Source organism: Capra hircus, chromosome 17 (assembly GCF_001704415.2).
Source record: "Capra hircus breed San Clemente chromosome 17, ASM170441v1, whole genome shotgun sequence".
Classification (NCBI taxonomy): domain Eukaryota; kingdom Metazoa; phylum Chordata; class Mammalia; order Artiodactyla; family Bovidae; genus Capra; species Capra hircus.
In genome coordinates this window covers 19375686-19393795 of record NC_030824.1, presented here as the reverse complement: position 1 = coordinate 19393795, position 18110 = coordinate 19375686, and the positions used below count along the sequence as shown (strand labels likewise).

The 18110-nt window shown below is 47.1% G+C and overlaps 1 protein-coding gene across 1 annotated transcript in view; it reads right to left on the bottom strand.

The window, feature by feature from the left end:
• Nucleotides 1-18110, bottom strand: part of DNAH10 (dynein axonemal heavy chain 10) — a 158917-nt gene that overhangs the window by 31486 nt on the left and 109321 nt on the right. Inside the window, exons 52-57 of the mRNA XM_005691347.2 lie at nucleotides 16509-16712; nucleotides 15512-15592; nucleotides 11738-11935; nucleotides 10900-11061; nucleotides 7343-7517; nucleotides 124-305 (exon numbers count right to left, since the gene is read on the bottom strand). Of these exons, the coding sequence (XP_005691404.2) occupies nucleotides 124-305; nucleotides 7343-7517; nucleotides 10900-11061; nucleotides 11738-11935; nucleotides 15512-15592; nucleotides 16509-16712 (1002 nt within the window). The remainder of the gene's footprint in view (nucleotides 1-123; nucleotides 306-7342; nucleotides 7518-10899; nucleotides 11062-11737; nucleotides 11936-15511; nucleotides 15593-16508; nucleotides 16713-18110) is intronic.

The following is an 18110-nucleotide window of genomic DNA, read 5'->3' as shown; positions in this document are numbered from 1 at the left end:
TTCTTCCATCAGCACAGCCACGGCAACACCATTTGGCCACCACGGGAGGGTGTGCCTGAGACAAGCCCCCTTCTCGCTGGTTGAGAACCAGCCTGGCTGTCCCTTCCATCCATCTGTGCTCACCTCTGATGTTCTTAACTTGGCTCTGGGTAATGGAATCAAAGTCTATTTCCATCAGAGACCTCAGGAAGTTGGGGTCAGACATCATGCCCTTGGCGGTTTTCCAGTTGAGTTCTTTGTAGCCTTTCATGATGAGGATGCATTCGCAGACCGTCTGCACCTGCTTCGGGGGCTTAGCAAAGGACCTGTGGGAGAAACAGACACATATGAGGATCGGACGCAGGATGTGGCCAGGATCTGGCCCGAAGGAAGGTTCCAGAAAAAAATGGCTCAACACAGAACCGTCTTGGAGGTAATACTGCGTGGAGGCAAAGGGGATCCATCCCAACACCCACTTGGGCTCCTGGGGATGAGCTTTTCTGAGGGCAGGACTCAGTCTCCTCCATTAGGCGCCAGTTCAGGGTCCTAGATCAGACCGGGCACCAGGAACACAGCAGGGCATCATTCAATGCAAACCCAGGCCGCCCCTGAATCAGCAGGCCAGGGTGGAGCCGGAGAATCTGTGTTTTTAATTACACCCTGGGGTGACTCCTCAGACTCCAAGTGGCAGAGTCATTATTGTTATGATCATCATCAACCTATTTTCCATTTACCAGATGAAGAAATGGGGCTCCAGTGCTTGGATGGCCTGCCTGTGTCTACACAGCCCGTGGGGTCTGAGGTCCCCGCAGCCTGGGCTCCTTCAGGCTGTGGAAATTGTTATCTGGCTTTGACAAAGCTAGACCATCACTCGGCTGCTCTGACACTTACAGGTCCAGCACCCTCGACCCTCCGGCGAACGGGAAATCTAAAAGGATCAGGAGAATGCAAGGCAGCATCAGCATCGGCAGCGCGAAGCCCCAAGAGGGAACAAGCGGCACATTGCTGGTACCCAGGGGGCCCCGCTCAGCTGCCTGCTGCCCAGCCATTCTCTACATGCCACACGAGGCATGCAGGCACCAAAGCCGTGGAGAGAGACAGAATCAGAAGGAAAATGATGAAGAAAAAGGAAAGGAAAGAAAAGATCTGGAGGGCAAGGAGCAGCCTGGGGAGAGGCCAGAAGGCCCCAGAGGAGGAGGGCAGGGAGGGCCGGTGTGGGGGGAAAGAGACACAGAGAAAGAACAATCTGAGCCACAAGGCAGTGTGGAGACTCCGAACCTGGCAACCATACCCCCACCCCTCCCGGCCCCCACCCACTCACCCTCACAGCACAGGGACAAGCCAGGGCAATGCTCCAGCACAAAACCCGACCATTAAAGTAATGGACCTGAGTCACCAGGGAAAGGCTCAATTATGCGGCGTTAGGCGCTTACGACAGCAGGGGGGATGCTGTCAACTGTTTTTAAAAGGTTCCCTTCGGGGCTGATGAAGACCAGGCCTGGGCCACTGCTCTCTGAATAATCCGAGGAGGAGGGGGTCAATGAGATGTTTCCAGACACAAGTGGGAAAGAGCCTCGGGGCAGCGTCCTGAGCCATTTGGACTGGTCTCAGGTTCTTAGCTTTCTCATCTGTAAAATGGGAAAGCGGAACCGGAAACGTGGAGCCCCCAAAGCCTTTGAGTCTATGAAAGGGAAGCTCTCTGGGGTCAGGTTATGAACCGGTCCCAGGAACCTCGTTTATCCAGAACATGGTGTTGCGGTGCCAGATAACCGAGGAGTTTGCAATAGTAAGGTTACCAAACACTGTTTTATGAGTTAGATAAAATGGTATAAAAATAGGGAAAAAAATAAGATCACAAGTCTGAGAAATGAAAGTGTTTCTGATTCATCTGACTCCTTTCTTCTACCACAACAGAAACTTAGGGTGGGCTTCCCTGGTGGTCCAGTGGTTAAGAATCCGCCTTGCATTGCAAGGGACACCAGTTCGATCCCTGGTCGGGGAAAATCCCACCTGCCTCAGAGCAACTGAGCCCCGGAGCCGCAACTACTGAGCCCTCGTGCCCATGCAGAGAAGCCACTGCAATGAGAAGCCGCACACGACAGCTAAGAGCAGCCCCTGCTGACCTCAACCAGAGAAAGCCTGAGCGCAGCAAGGAAGACCCAGCACAGCCAGCAAATAAATGAGTCTTTTTAAACAAGAAAGAAATTCAGGGAGAGACAGACAGATGGAGGTGAAGTCATGCTGCCTTCCCTGGAGGAGAACACCAATTACAAGCTTTATTCCCCACCTCCCTTCACTCTACCCCAGACACTGTCTTTGCTTTTCCCTCAAGCCACACTCCTTCCAGCCCTCTCTAGCCTCCATCCCATGTCTCATTTAAATATCACTTCCTGGGGCTCACCTTCCCTGACTACTCACCCCCCAGACTAGATCGGGTCCCCCCATTATCCAAAGTCATAGCAACCCAAGCCCTGCCTCCCTGATCTCTTCCTGGGTAACGTTATTGTTCACGCGATTCCCATGCGCATACTCGTGCCTCCCCCAGACTGTGGGTTCCATGCGGTAAAGACCCCCCAAGGCTGGCTCACTGTCTCTCAGCCCCCATGCCAGCACAGGGTGGGCAGGCAGTAGGCACCCGATGGGACTGAATGAAGAAAAGGAAGAAAAGCAAAGTCACAGGCCAGTAACAAAGGGAGCCTTTTATACTCCGGAGAAACATCCACTACTAATCTTCATTACTCCTAATCTCCCTGCCTTAACATTTAATGATTTCTGCAAAGGGGATTGAGCATTATAGAGAGGAAGTGCCATTTAAAGAATTAAAGGATTAGGGAATCATCAAGACCTAAGTGCTGGCTCATCACCCTTAACATCTAAATGGCCTAAACAAAGCCAGATTGTAGTCATCTGGATCCAAACTTATTAAATCCCAGGAAAAAGTCCCAAAGAGATCAAAGATTTAAAGGTAAACAATTAAACTATAAAAGTATAGGATGAAACCACAGGGAGATTACTTTACAGTCTTCCAGTTGCAAGGCCTTTTAAATATGAGGTCATAGCAAAAAGCCACAAAATAAAATATCGCCAAAATCTACCTCATAAAAATAAAAATTTACACACAGCAAACACAAACACACAAACCACCTAAACAAAGTCAAATGGCTGAGGCGTCCCTGGTGGTCCAGTGGTTAAGACTTCGCCTTCCAATGCAGGAGGTGGGCGTTTGACCCCTAGTCAGGGAGCTTAGAGCCTACATGCCTCTTGGCCAAGAAACCAAAACAGAAAACAGAAGCAATATTGTAACCAACTCAATAAAGACTTTAAAAATGATCCACATCAAACACAATTTTGTATTTAAAGTCAACTGGCTGATGACAAACTGGGAAAATTATTCACAACTCCCATCACACATAAAAAGCTAATCTCACTCTTAATATAAAAAGCCCCTGGAAAGGGTAAGGGAAGCAAGCAAAAAAAAAAAAAGGCAACAGCAACAAAAACAATTCAACAACAGGCAAAGCACATAAAGAGTTCACAGAAAACGAACTACACAGACTCTTAGACACATTTTTCACCTATTAAAAAAAAAGGCACTCCTCTCATCATAAGGGAGATGAACATTAGAACTAGACAAGTATTGTTCATCTATAAATAATAAAAAATCCAAGTGTTTAGTAGCGCCCTCTGTTGGTGAGGCCATGAAAAAGCAGGCACTCGCATGTACGGCCAGTGGGAGTACAAATCGGTTCCACAACTATGGAGCGCATTAAGCAACAGCTATAGACATAAACCCAGAGGAGGAAAGGGCAACCCACTCCAGTATTCTTGTCTGGGACAATCCCACGGACACAGGAGCCTGGAGGGCTACAGTTCATGGGGTTGCAAAGAGTAGGATATGACTGAGCAACTGAGCATGCACTCAAAGACAAAACCACACACAACTCTGCACCAGCAATTCCACCTCTGAAAATGTATCCTTCCAGGGGACTTGGGCATAGTGAAGTAAGCATTATTCTTTGCCACATTGTTTGGAAAGGCAAAAAAAAAAAAAAAAAACAGAAATAAGGCAAAAATTCATAAACTGGGGTTGATTAAATAAAAGATAGTACAGCCATCCGAAGGTATGTGATGGGTTATTGTTGAGTAACGAGGAGGTTCTCATACATCAACATGCAAAAGATCCTCCAAGTGTCTTGTTAATGGAAAAAGCCAAGATGCAGAAAATGATGTGTATTACCAATTATATTTTTAAAGGAAAGAAAAGAGAATATGTGGGTTTCCCTTGTTCTGCAACCGTTAGAGCCCAGCGTCAGGGACTGAAAAGACAATGGTACATCTGGTTGCCTTGAGCATGCGCAAAAACTCTCTGGATGGGACTTCCCTAGCGGTCCTGTTGGTTAGGGTTCCAAGCTTCCACTGCAGGGGGCATAGGTTCAACCCCTGGTCAGGGACCTAAGATCCTGCATGTTGTGGGATGTGGCCAAAAAAGAAAAAACACCTCTCTGGATATATGGGAAATGTATATGAGATGTACATAATCATACCATGGTTCTCTGTCCTGTAGGGGGAGGGGAACTAGGCTGATGAGAAGGTCAGAGGGGGCTTTTCATGGCATGTCATTTTGATGTTGGAACCAGGACCTAGCTGACGTATACTTGGCACTGACCCCGTGCTCAACCCAGTTCTGAGAGATCTTTACATAATAGCTCACTGGACCCTCATATCCACCAGCCCATCATATCAGGGCTTCCCTGATAGCTCAGTTGTTAAAGAATCCGCCTGCAATGCAGGAGACCCCAGTTCGATTCCTAGGTTGGGAAGATCCCCTGGAGAAGGGATGGGCTACCCACTCCAGTATCCTTGGGCTTCCCTTGTAGCTCAGCTGGTAAAGAATCTGCCCACAATGAGGGAGACCTGGGTTCGACCCCTGGTTTGGGAAGATCCCCTGGAGAAGGGAGAGGCTACCCACTCCAGTATTCCGGCCTGGAAGTCACAGAGTCGGACACGACTGAGCGACTTTCACTTTCAACCACCCTGAGGCTGTGGGAACAGTGAATATCATCTGTATTTTACAAATGAGGAAACCCCAGCACAGAGAGGTTAGGTGACTTGCCAAAGGTCACACAGCTGGGAAGAAGCAAAGCCATGCGTGAACATATCACCTGTTCCAATAACTACATTTTAAAAAATTACTCCTTTTAGGCCATAGGCCGCTTCTACTATCTCAGGGGTGATACAGGCACCCTGTCTAACCACAGGGGACACATATCAAGCTCTCCAAGTGGTCCCATGGAAAACCCCTCTCACCAGTCCCTTGGATTGTTGAGGGGATTCACAACCTTCTCCTCCTTCTAGATAAATCCCCCTCAAAGATCCTTCTCAACTCTGTTCTCAGAATGTTTTTATGCTGCTGACCTGAGTAGTTGTTGTTGATGTTTAATCGCTAAGTTGTATCCAACTCTTTGCGACTCATGGACAATAGCCCGCCAGGCTCCTCTCTCTGTCCATGAGATTTCCCAGGCAAGAATACTGGAGTGGGTTACCATTTTCTTCTCCAGGGAACCCCCCAACCCAGGCATCAAACCTGTCTCCTGCATTGGGAGGCAGATTCTGAGCCACCAGGCAGAGCAGAGCCCCAAATCCATATAACCAGTGGTTGGATGTTTCCCTTGAAAATGCACATATTCATGGTCTCTCTCACAACTCAGTCTAAACTTCCAACACATGCTATTGCACTTTTAAAACAGCCATCCTGGAGCTTCCTAGGTGGCTCAGTGGTTAAAGAATCCATCTGCTAATACAGGAGCTGTGGGTCCAATCCCTGGTCCAGGAAGATCCCACATGTCACTGAGGAACGAAGCCCATGCACCACAACTAGTGAGCCTGTGCTCCAGAGACCAGGAGCTGCAACTGCTGAGGTCACAACTCCTGAAGCCTGCTTGCCCTAGAGCCCGTGCTCCGCAACAAGAGAAGCCATGGCAATGAGAAGCCTGCACACCACAGCTGGAGAGTGGCCCCCACTTGCCGCAGTAAGAGAAAGCCCATGTGCAGCAACAAAGACCCAGCATAGCCAAAACGAAACAAACAGAATTATAAAACATCCATCCATATACCTGCGTTGCAATCATACTGCCAACCTCTGGAATCAGGATCTCTTGCTAACAGCAGCAGCATCTCCAGATGACCCCACCCCGGCCTAGGAGTCACTTGGGCTTCCTGCTCTGGAACGAGCTGAATGTTCTGTTTGAATCCACGTGTTTCACATGGACTGTAGCCTGCCAGGCTCCTCTCTGTCCATGGGATTTTCTAGGCAAGAGCCAACAACCAGAGCACAGCCTTGGACAAGGGCCACCACGTGGCCCTTAGGAAAAAAGAGGAGCTCAGAGAAGCAACACCATCCCACCAGGCACACGAAACACAGGTCAGCTTCCAGCCTGGAAACAGGAGTCTCTCTCACTGATTGTGCAGCCAGAAGGACAACGCCTCTTCTGAAAATGAGGACGTGATGGCAAGCAAGGAGAGGAAAGAGCCGAGTCTCCTAACACAGATACATGAGCGGGACCACGCAGCACGAAGACAGGGAATGGGGCAGGCAGGATGCTGTTTCTTCCTGGCTTCACTGGCGCTGCCAAACTTACCACTGAGATCCACTAACGGTACCCTAAGGACAGTGCCCCATGGTGGGAAGGAAGAAAACGCCATACCAGGCCCCTCTTCTGGACAGCAAATGAGCCCTCTGGCTGCAGGGGTTGGAGTCATTTGACACATTGATTTGCAGAATGGCTGGAGGCCACAATAAAGACTCACTCTCCTGGGAATTCCCTGGCAGTCCAGTGGTTAAGGTGTGGCGCTCTCACTGCCCGGGCCTAGGTTCAATCCCTGGTCAGGGAGCTAAGATCTTACAAGCCACGCAAGCGCAGCCAAAACAAAACCACCCTTCCCACCTCTTAAAGTCCATCATGTGTCTAGAAAGGGATGAGGGCATCTCCCATCTTCTCTCAGCCTTTGGCACACCTGGCCTGCACCCAGGGCCCGCCTCTTTCAGGACAGACACCCAATCATGTTCTCCTAAAGAGAACTGATTTACAAGGCTCCACCTCTCCCACCAGCCCCTTCTGGAACCCAGTCTACTTCTGTGAGTGGCCAGGGTTCAAGGCCAGTGGGTGGGCTGGGCTACCTACTGACTGGGGCAAGTCAGCTCACCTCTCTGGGCTTGAGGACCCTCATCTGCAAATGAAGACGATGACAGTCCCCACCATGGAAAGTGGGCGGCACAGAAATGCCAAGCCGCCATGATTATGTCGTTATTGCCATCAGGGGTGACGCTGCTGGCCAAGCACACTTGGGGATGGCCAGCCGTTACCTGATCTCGGTCACATCTGACTTGTCCAGCTTCTGCAGCTCCAGCTTGGCAGCCTCCAGAATGGGCATGACCTCAGCCAGGGCGGTCTCAGCCTCTGTCTTCTCTACCGCGATAATCTTGTTTTGCTCCTCTATCTCCATGGCTTTCTCCTCTGCCAGCTTCTTCTTTTCCTCCGCTGTAGGGGGCAGAGGCAGGGGAATGAAGCCACCAAAGGCTGGGAGGATGGACCACTGCTCCTGAGCCAAAGCGACCCAGCCCTCAAAGGTGGGCACTGGGGCCTCCCCGGCGGCGCAGTGGGTAGGAATCGGCCTGCTGACGCAGGGGACACAGGTTTGGTCCCTGGTCCGGAACTAAGATCCCATGTGCCTCCACAGAGCAACTAAACCCATGCACCACAACTACTGAAGCCCTCGTGCCTAGAGCTTGTGCTCCACAGCAAGAGAAGCCACCACAATGAGAAGCCTGCACACCGCAACTAGAGAGTAGCTCACAAGTGCTGTAACTAGAGAAAGCTCGCCTGCAGCAACAAAGATCTAGTGCAACAAACGATAAATTCAAAAAATAATTTTTTAAAAAAATGGGCAATGGGAGGAGGAGGTCAAATGAGCTTTGGCCAATATGGCAGCCTTGGGTGTTCCCAGGGGACCAGTGTCCTCATGGTCCCTGGGGTCCCTAACAGCGGGACAGCTGCTGCAACCTTGACCCTCCCTGACTAGCCCACCTATGCCTCCTGCCCACTCCATCCCAGAGACAACCCCAACCTTGCTTGGCCGCGGTTAGCTGAGGACACCAGGGCTCCCCTCGAAGTTTTTTTGGCTTACTGAGATCTCTCTGCCTCTTCGTCAGCTTTTCCTACGTTCATTCAGTCAGTCAGTTCAGTCACTCAGTCATGTCCAACTCTGCGACCCCATGGACTGCAGCACGCCAGGCCTCCCTGTCCATCACCGATTCCCGGGGTTTACCCAAACTCATGTCCATTGAGTCAGTGATGCCATCCAACCATCTCATCCTCTGTCATCCCCTTCTCCTCCCGCCTTCAATCTTCCCCAGCATCAGGGTCTTTTCCAATGAGTCAGCTCTTCACAGCAGGTGGCCAAAGTATTGGAGTTTCAGCTTCAACATCAGTCCTTCCAATGAACACTCAGGACTGATCTCCTTTAGGATGGACTGGATGGATCTCCTTTCAGTTCAAGGGGTTCTCGAGAGTCTTCTCCAACACCACAGTTCAAAAGCATCAGTTGTTTGGTGCTCAGCTTTCTTTATAGTCCAACTCTAACATCCGTACATGACCACTGGAAAAACCATAGTCTTGACTAGTTGGACCTTTGTTGGCAAAGTAATGTCTCTGCCTTTTAATATGCTGTCTAGGTTGGTCATGACTTTCCTTCCAAAGAGTAAGTGTCTTTTCATTTCGTGGCTGCAAGCACCATCTGCAGTGATTTTGGAGCCCAAAGAAATAAAGCCTCCCGCTGTTTCCACATCTATTTGCCATGAAGTGATGGGACCAGATGCCGTGATCTTAGTTTTCTGAATGTTGAGTTTTAAGTCAACTTTTTCACTCTTCTCTTTCACTTTCATCAAGAGGCTCTTTAGTTCTTCTTAACTTTCTGCCATAAGAGTGGTGTCATCTGCATATCTGAGGTTATTGATATTTCTCCCAGCAATCTTGATTGCAGCTTGCGTTTCATCCAGCCCAGCATTTCACATGATGTACTCTGCATATAAGTTAAATAAGCAGGGTAACAATATACAGCCTTGACATACTCCTTTTCCTATTTGGAACCAGTCTGTTGTTCCATGTCCAGTTCTAACTGTTGCTTCCTGACTTGCATACAGATTTCTCAGGAGGCAGGTCAGGTGGTCTGGTATTCCCATCTCTTTCAGAATTTTCCACAGTTTATTGTGATCTATACAGTTAAAGGCTTTGGCATAGTCAATAAAGCAGGAGTAGATGTTTTTCTGGAACTCTCCTGTTTTTTCAATGATCCAGCAGATGTTGGCAATTTGATCTCTGGTTCCTCTGCCTTTTCTAAATCCAGCTTGAACATCTGGAGTTCATGGTTCACGTATTGTTGAAGCCTGGCTTGGAGAATTTTGAGCATTACTTTACTAGCATGTGAGATGAGTGCAACTGTGTGGTAGTTTGAGCATTCTTTGGCATTGTAATGAAAACTGACCTTTTCCAGTCCTGTGGCCACTGCTGAGTTTTCCAAATTTGCCGGCATATAGAGTTCAACACTTTCACAGCATCATCTTCTAGGATTTGAAATAGCTCAACTGGAATTCCATCACCTCCACTAGCTTTGTTTGTAGTGATGCTTCCTAAGGCCCACATGACTTCCCATTCCAGGATGTCTGGCTCTAGATGAGTGATCACACCATCGTGATTATCTGGGTCATAAAGATCTTTTTTGTATAGTTCTTCTGTGTATTCTTGCCACCTCTTCTTAATATCTTCTGCTTCTGTTATGTCCATACCATTTCTGTCCTTTATTGAGCCCATCTTTGCATGAAATGTTGCCTTGGTATCTCTAATTTTTTTTGAAATCTCTAGTATTTCGCATTCTATTGTTTTCCTCTATACGTTCATTCAGCCTAGCCCAAAAGTCACCCTCCCCCCAGGTCACTCTCGGTTTCATCACTCTGTTTATTTGCTTTATTTTATCTTAGTTTATTTGTGACACTAACTGCAATCTGAAATTTCATCTGATTCTTGGCTCATGAATTAGCTCCACTCACTAGAATGTAAGCTTCTTTCCAGGGGCTGTGACCCCACATTTAGAACAAAGCTTGGCATGGAGTAGGTGTACCAGCTTGAATAGTGCCCCCACCAGAATCCATGCCACTCAGAACCACAGACTGTCACCTTATTTGGAAAGAGAGTCTTTGTAGTTATAATTAGTTAACACAAGGTCATATTGGGTTAGGGTAGATCCTAAATCCAACAACCGTGTCCTTATAAGAAGGCCACGTGAAGACACGGAGACGCAGGGGGGAACATCATGTGACGGTGGAGGCGGAAGCTGGAGGAATGTGATCACAAGCCAAAGAACACTCAGGACTCCCGGCCACCGCTACAAGCTGGAAGAGGCCGGAAGGGTCCTCCTCGGGGCCTTTGGAGGGAGCAGGCTCCTGCCAAGACCTTCATTTCAGACTTCTATCCTTCAGAACAGTGAGGATAAGTCAATGTCTGTTTTAAAGCACCCAGTTTGAGACTTCCGTGGTGGCCCAGTGGTTCAGAGTCTGCCTTCCAATGCAGGGGATGTGGGTTTGATCCCTGGTCAGGGAACTAAGATCCTACACATTGCGGGGCAGCTAGGCCTACGAACCACAACTGGAGAAAGCCTGGGTGCCATAGCTAAGACCCAGTGCAGCCAAAAAATAAGAAGAAAAAAAATAAATCTTAAAAAAAAAAAAAATAGCAATGGGTAGGTCAAAACATGCCAGTCCCTACGAGTAGCTTCCCAGGGCTGTCATGCAGTGGAGCCCTGTCTTGTTTGGGGGTTTTTTGGTGGGAAGGGGGCAGTCCAGATCCCCAGAGCTGGCCCCACACTTGCCTATGGCCGTATTTGTGGCGATCTCCTCCAGTAGGGCCTCGCAGGCAGCCGACTTCTCTGCCAGCACGATCTTCTGCTCAGCCAGCTTCTGGTTCAGCTCATCCAGCTGGATGGTGGCCTCCTTCAGCTTGTCCAGGCCTCCCTCCAGACGCTTGCACTGAGCTGAAGAAAGGGAACACGGGTATTCACCCTTGAGGGGGCTCTGTTCTCAACACATCCAACTACACACAATGCAGACAGATTCATCCAACTTGGGCTCACAGGACAAAAAAGTTAAATAAAATCATCATGAGATATCAAGCATCTCTCAGCACCTCCATTGCCATTTTGGGGGTGGCATCTCTGAATGGCAACCCACTCCAGTATTCTTGCCTGGAGAATGCCACAGACAGAGGAGTCTGGTGGACTATAGTCCTTGGGGTTGCAAAACAGTCAGACATGACTGAGTGACTAACACTTTGACTTCCAAAATGAATATACTTCTGAAAACAGTGCTTCATTTGACCAATAGCCAGAACCAGAGAATTTTTTAAAAAGTTTTCCAACAGAGAAGTGCTTGCTCTCATTAAACAGTATCTCTAATGGAATGCAAATTTAGAGCTTAGAGTGTATGGCCCAACACAGAAAAACAAAAATAAATGCATGCCAGGGCTCTGCCTACCCACACATATCATTTTGAGATGCAAAATCCAAAATGTACTTTTCGGCTTTGCCTCAGTCTAAGTATGCTCGATCTTGCTAAGAAAACATCTGCTTAAGGAAACCATCAGCACTGGGATCCTTACTTGTAAGGAATAACAATTTCTATGAATCGTCCTGTCCCCCTCCCAAGTCTTACCTATATTATACTGAGTTTTCTCATCCAGTAATTTTGAATACGTGTTAATAAAATCCAGGTAGTTCTTCGGAGTCACATAGTTGCAGCGCCTCAGTTTCTGTAGGAATTGTTTGCTGAATTCACCCACGGATTCATGGACCAAAACAACATGTTCTACCAGATCTTCTAGATTATCTGCTGGGATCATCTGATTAGTCCCTGAAGAGGAACGAAAGGAAAAGGGTGGTTCATAAAGAAAGGAGACAAGCAGTTCCTCAAAGAGTTAAACAGAGAATTCCCATGTGACCCAACAATTCCACTCCTAAGCACATTCCCAAAAGAGGTGAAAGACAGACACAGGCAATGTTCATAGCAGCACTCTTCACAGCAGCCAGAAGTGTCTATCAACAGATGGGTAGATACACAAAATACGGCCTGTCCATAAATGGAGTATTACTGAGCCTTAAAGAAGGAAAGTCTGATACATGCAGCAACATGGATAAACCTGGAAAACACGCAAAGTAAAAGAAGCCAGCCATAAAAGGACACATGAAACATCTAGAATTGGCAAATTAGTGGCAGAAAGTAAATTAGAGGTTCCCAGGGGTGGAGGGTGGGGCTGCAGGTGGGAGAACAGGGATTGAGTGTTTAATGGGGACACAGTTTGCGTTTTAAAGATGAAAAACGTTCTGGAGCTAGACGGTGATACCAATTGCATAACATTGTGAGTATTAAAAAGTATAACAGTGCACACTTAGAATGGCTTAAAAAAGTTAAAATGGTAAATTTTGCATATTTTCTACCACAATAAAATACAGTATAAAAATGTTTTAACAAAAAAGAGAAAAGCAGTTATCACTTGTCAGCGGCTTTCCTGGTTTTTTCAAAACAGTTCATCCTAAAGGAGATCAGTTCTGAATATTCATTGGAAGGACTGATGCTGAAGCTGAAACTCCAATACTTTGGCCACCTGATGCGAAGAGCTGACTCATTGGAAAAGACCCTGATACTGGGAAAGATTGAAGGCAGGAGGAGAAGGGGACAACAGAGGATGAGATGGTTGGATGGCATCACCGACTCAATGGACATGAGTTTGGGTAAACTCCGGGAGTTGGTGATGGACAGGAAGGCCTGGCGTGCTGCAGTCCATGGGGTTGCAAAGAGTTGGACATGACTGAGCGACGGAACTGAAATGACTGATACTCTGGCAATTTCTCTAAGAACACAGAAAGCCAATTTTCTTTCCCTATGTAGGAAGATCTATCTTGCTAAAGGCTAACACAGTGTTGGGAGAGGGGCTTGAGATACCAGGAAAGAATTTTACCCAGTGCCCCTGCTGTATTCCCTGTACCCAACACATATTTGGCACGAGGTAGATCTTCCTATGGGGCCTCCCAGGGGGTGCCAGGGGTAAAGAACCCACCTGCCAATGCAAGAGACATAAGAGATGCAGGTTCAATCCCCAGGTTGGAAAGATTCCCTGGAGGAGGGCATGGTACCCCACTCAAGTATTCTTTCCAGGAGAATCCCATGGACAGGGGAGCTTAGGGCGTCACAAAGAGTCAGACATGACTGAGCATCTGAGCTCAGGCCTTCCTATATGTCTGCTGAAAAATTAATAATCACTTCCAGTGCCAAAACCACATCAACTTGAATTATCTCACAGATTACAAACTACTTTCACCTCAGCAATGAAGGAAGGAAGCATGACCAAAAGTAGGCATTCATCCAGATTCTGAGTATTTGATCCTGAATTATCCCAGGGGTCACCAAACCACAGTTCATGGGCCAGTTTTACAGCATGCATAGAAAGCTTTGCCTCGCAAATATGCATACTTATTGGGCACAGTCATTCCAATTTCAGGGATGTATCCTAAGAGAATAATTCTAAGGAAATTCCATGCACCATTATTTATGATGCTTAACCACTGAATACTGAAAGCAGCTAAGTACTAATGCACAGACATGGCTAAAAAGCCTATGAACGCTAAAGTGAAAAGACAGTGAAAGTGTCAGTCAGTCAGCTGTGTCCAGCTCTTTATGGGACCCCATGGACTGTAGCCCGCCAGGCTCCTCTGTCCATGGCAAGAATACTGCAGTAGGTTACCATGCCCTCCTTCAGGGGATCTTCCTGACCCAGGGTCGAACCTGGGTCTCCTGCATTGCAGGCAGATTCTTAACTGGCTGAGCCACAAGGGAAGTCCAATGAAAGCTAAGGCACATCTATATCAGAGCTGGCAACTGGAGCCCCCAGGACAAATCTGGCCCACTGCCCATTTTTGTAAATAAAGTTTTATTGGCACACAGCCATGCCCATTGACTTACGTATTGTCTATAGCCGCTTTCATGATGCAACGGTGAAACTGAGTAATTGCAACAGAGACCATATGACCCAGAAATATTTATCATCTAGTCATTCTCTGGGTTTTCTTGCCTGGGGAATCCCGGGGACAGAGGAGCCTGGTGGGCTGCCGTCTATGGGGTTGCACAGAGTCGTACACAACCGAGCGACTTCACAGTAGCAGCATTTACAGAAAAAGTTTGCTGATCTTTGAGTTATATCATCAGAAAAGAGTCATATTCTTTTAGCCTCCTTCTCCAAAAAACTGCAATCTGTCTGTAAAGTGGGACTAGTTACTTACTTATTGGATATGCATTTATAAGGCTAAAGCTATTTACAGGATCACCCAGTATCATAAAGCTGCTCAACTTAGGTCCAGATAAAAAGTTTTTCCCTAAGGATGAACTGATTGGTTAGAGGGCTTCCCTGGTGGTTCAGACGGTAAAGAATCTGCCTGCAATGCAGGAGACCAGGAGACATGGGTTTGATCCCTGGTTCGGGAAGATCTCCTGGAGAAGGGAATGGCAACCCACTCCAGAATTCTTGCCTGGAAACGTGGACAGAGGAGCCTGGCAGGCTACAATGCACAGGGTCACAAAGAGTCAGACACAGTTAAGTGACTAACACTTTCTTATTTTGAAGATTACAATTAATAACCAAGGCCTTAGGGGGTTGAATCTGTAGAGCAAATTCCACACTGATGGATAATCAGTTTACCAAAAGGTTTTTCAGACATCCTTGGGGTCAGCACACATTTTCTCTAAACAACCATGAGAACCAACTGTATAGCTCAGGGAACTCTACTCAGTGCTCTGTGGTGACCTAAATGGGAAGGAAATCCAAAAAAGAGAAGATATATGTATATGTATAGCTGATTCACTTTGCGCTACAGTAGAAACTAACACAACATTGTAAAGCAACCATACTCCAATAAAAAAAAATTTTTTTTAAGAACCAAATAGTAAATTTTTAGGCTGTGCGGGCCATACAGTCTCTGTGGCAATTACTCAACTTTGTGGTTGTAGCATAAAAGCAGCCATAAACATTGTTTATTACATGTTTCAATAAAACTTCATTTACTAAGACAAGCAAGGGGCTGAATTTGGCCTGCAGACCATGGTTTGCTGACCTCTACTTTCTGTGATACCTGATCAATTCTTATTCTGCATTATCTTTGTAAATCCCCTGAAGTCTCTTTGGACTAAAACACAGTATGAACCAAAACACACTAACAAATATGATTTGTGACCATGGTATCTACTGGACCAAAATTCAAAGTCTGAAAAAGGATAACAAATTGTTGTACTGTTAATATATAGTATCTTTACCTGGAGAATCCCACAGAGGAGCCTGGTGGGCTATATTCCCTGGGATCGGAGAGAGTCAGATATGACTTAGCGACTTAAGCACGCACCCATACTGTTAATGTGGTCCTGGTATTAGCTGTCACTTACCTAAAAATGACTTAGCAACTGCATGCAGAGCTTGAGGGGGCCAGGGCATGAACCAGTCAATACCAGTGTTATTTACCAGACCTTGCAAAGAGAGAGAGATAAGAGAGATGATCCCTCTGCTACTCTGAGACCCACGGGAACATGGATACAGTCTTTGGGACCCAACAAACTGGTGAATGAGGTGGACATGTCCAAAAACAATGATCAAAACAGGGTTTCTCAGCCTTGGCACTATTGACATTTGGCCGGATAATCCTCAGTGGTGGGGCTGTCTGTGCATTGTGGGGTGTTTGGCAACACCCGTTCTCTATCTGCTCAATACCAATTATACACAGCCCACCCCACCAAGTTGTGACAACCAAAAATGTCTCCAGGCATTGACCAGTGTCCCCTGAGGAGCAAAACTGCGCCCCCACCCCATTCTAGGGACAGGTTCTGCTACTTCCATGAGGATGCCAGAATTTTCCAAATAGAAGGGAGCAGAGAGCTATATCGTGTACATTATGGGCCTTGAGGCTGGGACTGTGAGCTTTTCCTCATGTTAGAAGGACATCAGCCAGGACTTCCCTGAAGGTTCAGTGGTTAAGAATTCACCTGCCAATGCAGGGGATGAGGGTTCAATCCCTGGTGGGGGAACTAAGATCCCATATGCCTTGGGGCAACTAAGCCCTCAGGCACCACAGCTAAAGAAACCCATTCACTGCCATGAAGACACAGCACAGTCAAAAGAAATCAATATTTAAAATTTTTTTGAAAATTTAAAGTTAAAAAAGAAGGGCACAGCCATCCATCTGCAACACAAGAGCTGGTTGGCGATTGTTGAGTGGTGGCTCCAGGCTCATCCTACATGGCAGGACTCAACTTTCAACCTAACGACCATGTCATGGGTCACTTGGCTGGTGGAACCGTGGAACCTCAAGATGTGTGTCACTCCCTCATCCAAAGCATATGCCCTACTGAAGGGGAAGAAGGATTTGCAGGCTCTGCTCCAGGGCACCTGGGAAATTTCTGCAGCGGGTCCTCAGGGTGTCCCCCACCGGTGACATGCCCAGGACGATGTGCAGGTTGTTGGCACTCTTGTTCACGAAGTACTGCCACACAGACTCCTTGGCAGGGCCTGTCCCTTGCTTCAGAGCCTCTGGCCCAATCTGACTGAGGATAGACTCCTTTTCCTCATCTGGGAAAAGCGCGGGTACGATGCCTAGAAAACAAAGGCCAGCATTTTGTTCAGTCTCAGGTTATTTCTTGAGGCACTGAAATGGCAGGAGCACAGGCCATGGGGTCGCAAAGAGTCAGACATGACTGAGCATCTGAACACACACAGTGTCACCAAAAAGCAGCTGCTGCTGAGTCTGAAGAGCAGGGCTTGGGTCCCGGCTCTGAGACCCAAGGGTCACTCACCGTGTGTGCAAATCCCTTTGGACCTCAGTCTCCTCATCCATGAAATGGAAATAACAAACGCCTGCTACTTACCTGGGTGGGTTAATGTAAGCATCAGAGCTGGAGTTCTCAACATCAGAGCAGGGGTTCTCAAGGGGAAAATTTTGCCCTCCTAAAGAAATATCCCCAAGAGACAAAAGATGATGCTGTGAAAGTGCTGCACTCAATATGCCAGCAAATTTGGAAAACTCAGCAGTGGCCACAGGACTGGAAAAGGTCAGTTTTCATTCCAATCCCAAAGAAAGGCAATGCCAAAGAATGCTCAAACTACCGCACAATTGCACTCATCTCACACACTAGTAAAGTAATGCTCAAAATTCTCCAAGCCAGGCTTCAACAGTATGTGAACCAAGAACTTCCAGATGTTCAAGCTGGATTTAGAAAAGGCAAAGGAACCGGAGATCAAATTGCCAACATCTACTGGATCATCGAAAAAGCAAGAGAGTTTCAAAAAAACGTCTACTTTTGTTTTATTAACTATGCAAAAGCCTTTGTGTGGATCACAACAAACTGGAAAATTCTTCAAGAGATGAGAATACCAAGCCACCTAACCTGCCTCCTGAGAAATCTGTATGCAGGTCAGAAGCAACAGTTAGAACTGGACATGGAACAACAGACTGGTTCTAAAACAGGAAAGGAGTACATCAAGGCTGTATATTGTCACCCTGATTATTTAACTTATATGCGGAGTACATCATGCAAAACGCTGGGCTGGATGAAACATAAGCTGGAATCAAGATTGCTGGGAGAAATATCAATAACCTCAGATAGGCAGATGACACCACCCTTTTGGCAGAAAGTGAAGAAGAACTAAAGAGCCTCTTGATGAAAATGAAAGAGAAGCGTAAAAAGTTGGCTTAAAACTCAACATCCAGAAAACTAAGATCATGGCATCTGGTCCCATCACTTCATGGCAAATAGATGGGGAAACAATGGAAACAGCGACAGACTTTATTTCTTTGGGCTCCAAAATCACTGCAGGTGGTGACTGCAGCCATGAAATTAAAAGACGCTTGGAAGAAAAGTTATGACTCCTTGGAAGAAAAGTTATGACAAACCTATATTAAAAGCAGCATATTAAAAAGCAGAGACATTACTTTGCCAACAAAGGCCCATCTCCTCAAAGCTATGGTTTTTCCAGTGGTCATGTATGGATGTG